Source organism: Octopus bimaculoides, chromosome 7 (genome assembly GCF_001194135.2).
Source record: "Octopus bimaculoides isolate UCB-OBI-ISO-001 chromosome 7, ASM119413v2, whole genome shotgun sequence".
Taxonomy (NCBI): Eukaryota; Metazoa; Mollusca; class Cephalopoda; order Octopoda; family Octopodidae; genus Octopus; species Octopus bimaculoides.
In genome coordinates, this window is record NC_068987.1 from 15,508,094 (window position 1) to 15,513,029 (window position 4,936).

The 4,936-nt window shown below is 34.0% G+C and overlaps 1 protein-coding gene across 1 annotated transcript in view; it reads left to right on the forward strand.

The window, feature by feature from the left end:
- The window catches only part of LOC106873373 (uncharacterized), a gene marked incomplete at both ends in the record, with an annotated part of 118,917 nt that overhangs the window by 80,999 nt on the left and 32,982 nt on the right, over positions 1–4,936 (forward strand). Inside the window, one exon of the mRNA XM_014920704.2 lies at positions 537–633. Within this exon, the coding sequence (XP_014776190.2) occupies positions 537–633 (97 nt within the window). The remainder of the gene's footprint in view (positions 1–536; positions 634–4,936) is intronic.

Here is a 4,936-nt window from a genome sequence, read left to right on the forward strand (position 1 = left end):
CTCATGATCATTAGATCATGAGTTCAATTCCTTGTCATGCATTATATCCTTAAGCAAGACACTTTATTTTACATTGCTCTAGTCTACTCAGATGAGAAAAATGAGTTATACCTGTAATTCAAAGGGCCAGCCTGAAACATTCTGTATCATGCTGAATCTCCCTGAGACCTGCATTAAGGATACACATTAATTTCACAAGCAGGCTGTTCCATCGATCAAATCAACAGGAGCACTCATCATAACCAATGGAGTACCAGCTATACACACATGCAAAAGGATAAAAGTATAAACAGGCAAAGTTACTGGTATGATATTAGTGACATGATATTACTTGAATTGTGTGTATGTGCATGTACATACACACATACATGTGTGTGTGAAAATACACATACACACATACTCAAGAACACACACACACACACACACACACATGTATATATATTGTATGCATTGAGCAATAAATGTCATTGTCATGTGATTATTTGATGATAATGATAATAAGAAGAATCTCTTTTTATTTTTCTCTCCTTTACCAGGTCCATTTTGTTCGGCCCTCCTGGCAATAGTAAAACTCCTATGTTGTTCCTAGTGACAAGTGTTCTTTTTTGGGGATACCCGATGTATGTGTTCAAGGTAAGAACTCATCATTATTATTATTATTATTATTATTATTATCATTATTATTATTATTATTATTATTATTAGTCAAGACGAAGAGTGCGATTTTAGATGTTTTATTTTTTTAACAATATTTCGACAGAACGTCTGTCTTTCTCGAGTTCAAACCAAAAGGTGATTGAAAATTCAATCCTTTTTTTAAAAAATAAAAAATATTATTATTATTATTATTATTATTATTATTATTATTATTATTATTATTATTATTATTATTATTATTATTATTATTATTATTATTATTATTATTATTATTATTATTACTATTACTACTACTATTACTATTATTACTACTATTTAAGGTCTCAGAGTGATGAGATCTTAAAATTCAAGGGAATACTGAGTTTTTTTATTTGTTTTTTTTTTGTTTTTTTTAGTGGGGTTGTTTTGTTTTTGGTTTTGTTTTTTTAGAAAAGAGCCCATCTGATATTCATGGGACTCTCGTTAGCTCCTTAGACAACAAAACCAATGTACCAGCTGAATAACTCCTCTTATAGGTCCTGTAGGTAGGTAGAGAAGACCAGAAGTGGAAGAATTTCAGAGAGTCATTACCTCTTGCCACCAAAGGGATTCTCATTTCATGCAAAGAGCAGATTAAGGTCAACAGGTTCAATTGCCATGTGGGTTGAAACATGTAGCATTGGGGTCCATGCCCTTCTACAGTCCAATACAGACCATCGCCAGTTTACTACTCGTATTCTGAATTTTACTCAGTGTGAAATACATAGAAAGACTCAGGTGGTGCATGGTGGTGAGACATGAATCATAGACTGAAGACTATGAATGAATGGATGCATTATGCTAAGCTTGCATGGATGTTTGTACAGCACAAGAGAATTACGGTAGTGCCTGAGCATTGGGGGCATCAGCTGATGGTAATTGCAGAGCTGTTGCTGCTTATTCCCAGGTCAACAATGACCAAGCAGATCCATGCTCAGGGATCTTCCGCTTGTGACCATACCATATTTTATTTGGTGTGTTCAGGATTGCATTATATAATTTTTTTCCCCTCTTCAGAACAGCAGGGTGTGATTTGAGGGATATTTGGCTGCCATTTCCTAGATCAAGCAGCCATGTAAAGGCTCCCTCATTGGCCAGCTTTGTTGCTGAACTGCATGTTAGCTTCAATGAATAGACCTGTAGTCAAAGATATACCAGCTGTGGCCATTATGTCTTTGTATATCTAGGACTACATTATTCAATGTGTTGTTGTTATTGTTATTCAGCCTTTGGTCAACATTAATTAACCCTTTTGACACTACTCTGCCTGAAACTGTCCCTGTTTTAAAATTACCTTAATTAAAACCTTCCATCAAAATTCCTTAATAATGGTTTCAAATTTTGGCACGGGGACAGCAGGTTTCTTTTTCTTTTATTTTTTTGTTTTGTTTATTTGAAGGGAGGGGGAAGTCAAATACATCAATCCCAGTACTTGACTCCACAAAAGTAAAGTTCCTTCCTGAGTCATACAGACTCATAGGGCTGGTTTCCGTGACATATATATTCCTCACCTGGACAGAACTCTGGCCCGTTGCAGGATTAATCATTTTTGCCAGCTGAGCGGACTGGAGCAACGTGAAATAAAGTGTTTTGTTCAAGAGTATAACTCATCACCCAGTCAAGGAATCAAAACCACAATCTTACAATCACGAATCCAACACCCTAACCACTAAGCCATGCACCTCCAATCCAGGAATCGAACCTACAGCTTTAGAATCATGAGCCCAACAGTCTACTCTATTGCAGAGATATAGCTGATATTTATTTCTAGCAGATGGTGGTTGATAATTGGTGGTGTATTTATCTTACATAAAACTATTAATATTTCATATTCAATCTTGCCATCTCGTTTCATTTATTGCTCCAGTATATTTTCCTTCTCTTAAAATTTAATATCCTCTATTGTGTAATCTTTTTCTCTTGTTAGTTTAATCTTTTGATAGAGGACATGTCTTTTTGTCTGTTGCACTTGTGACACTGTATGTAGCCTTGGAAACATTTTTACTACTGGCAAACCCTCGATGTTGACTAGCTGCATTAACTAAAATATATATCAATGCACAAACAACATATGTGCACACACATATACATAAATATGCTCATACATAGATATGCACGTACATACATACATACATACATAGTCTCACCCCTGCAAGTACTGAAAAGTAGTCATTAACATGTTGCTGCTGCTGCTGTTGATGAGGATGCGTGTGTATAGATAGATATTTGTGTGTGTGTGTGTGTGTTTACACACATATCGATGTGTTGCCTTTTTTATGTTGACTCATTAATGAAACAATCAAACATTAACTGAAGGAGCACTCAATACCTTTATGCAGAGTATAAAATTTATTTTTACAAGGAAAATTAATGACTCTGTGTGTGTGTGTGCGTGTGCGCGCGCGTGCTCATATACATATACTATCATCTGCTTCATGGATCTGTTTTCCATGATGGTATGCATAGGACTTATGGCATCATATATATACACATACATTTCATCATCATCATCATATACATATATACATGCACACACACACACACACACACACACACACACACACATATATATATATATAAATATATATATATATTATTTATATTATTATATGACTGAATGCTACACATCCTCTTTCAAGTAAGTTTTATCTTAATAATTCTGATGCGCACTCTATATGATCTTTTTACTCTTTTGTTTTTCTCTCTTATTCTTTTACTTCCTATTTTCCCTCTATTCTATCCTATTACTCTGTCACTCTCTCTCCCTCACTCCTCCTCCCTTGCTCACATGGTTCTCACGTGACCATTGGCCATTTTTCTTTCTTTCTCTCCGTTGTTTCTAGAACAAGGAAAATATGTTCTTGCAAAATTACAATTTCCCTCTCCCTCTCTTTCTCTTGGGCTTTCAGAATATCTACATATCAACTTATTCTTGAATTGTGTTGAACAGCAATTAGAAGTATGCTTTGCAATAGCATTATCTGTAAACATTATCTACAGACATTCATTGTACTGTTTATTATAATAATTATCATTAAGGCGGCAATTAACAAAATCCTTAGAGCATTGGACTGAACGCTTCGTAGTTTTTGTTCCAAATGTCTGCCTACCTAAGAATAAAGTACCAGTACTGGGTGGCAGATTGGTGGAATTGTTCATGCATTTGGATGGTATGCCTTATGGTAACTGTTCCAGCTGGATACATTCTATATTCAAATCCCGTCTTCCATCACTGGACCAAAAAAGAAAATAATATTGAAAAAATAACAGTAACTCATTTGTTGGGATGCGCAACTGATGGATAAATTGGAAAAAAAGTTGTGTTTGGACTATATTCTTGGATAGTAGATTTAATTTACCATTTGGTTTAACTCTTCAGTATTCAAACCAGCCATATCCAGCCAGAATATTCTACCTGTTTTATGTCCAATCAAACTAGATCAGGCCTCTCACACCTACCCTACAATGTCACACTAAAAATAAACAGTTGCATCATTGATATCTCAAAGCAACAAGATAATGTTTAATTAATTCAGAACGATGTGAATAAATAAGGATTACATTTGACAAAGAAATCTGAACACTAAAGGGTTAACATCCCTACCTAGCCCTTGGATGCAAAACACTCATACAAATAGTCTAGATTGTTCAAGGTGCTATGCAGTGGGACTGAGCCAGGAACCATGTGGTTGGGAAGCAAATTTCTTATCACACAGCCACGCCTATAATTCATGGATGATGTCCGCCTTTTTCTCCTATAAATAATAGTTTGTTTTGTTTTCTTCAGTTTTTTTTTTTTAAAGATAAATAAAAGCTGGTGTCTTTGTTACTTCTGGAAAACTTTAACTACTCCGTGATTTTGTGATGAAACTTTTATATCTTTTGCCATTAATACACAAAAATCTGTTTTGTTACTATCTTTAGCTTAAAACAGATATGATGTGTTTGATGTTATCAATGTTAGATTTTATATTAATGCTTACACACACTATCTTTATACATACATACAAACATAACACACATACACGTGTACGTGTATATTTGTATATCTATATATACATATGCATACTTATATATATGTGTACTCACACATGTTTATGTATATATTCATACATGCATACATGTGTGTGTGTGTATATATATATATATATATATATATATATATATATATATGTGTGTGTGTGTGTGTGTATGTGTATATATATGTGTGTGTGTGTGATAGACATATACAACATATAGATATATATATATATACATATAT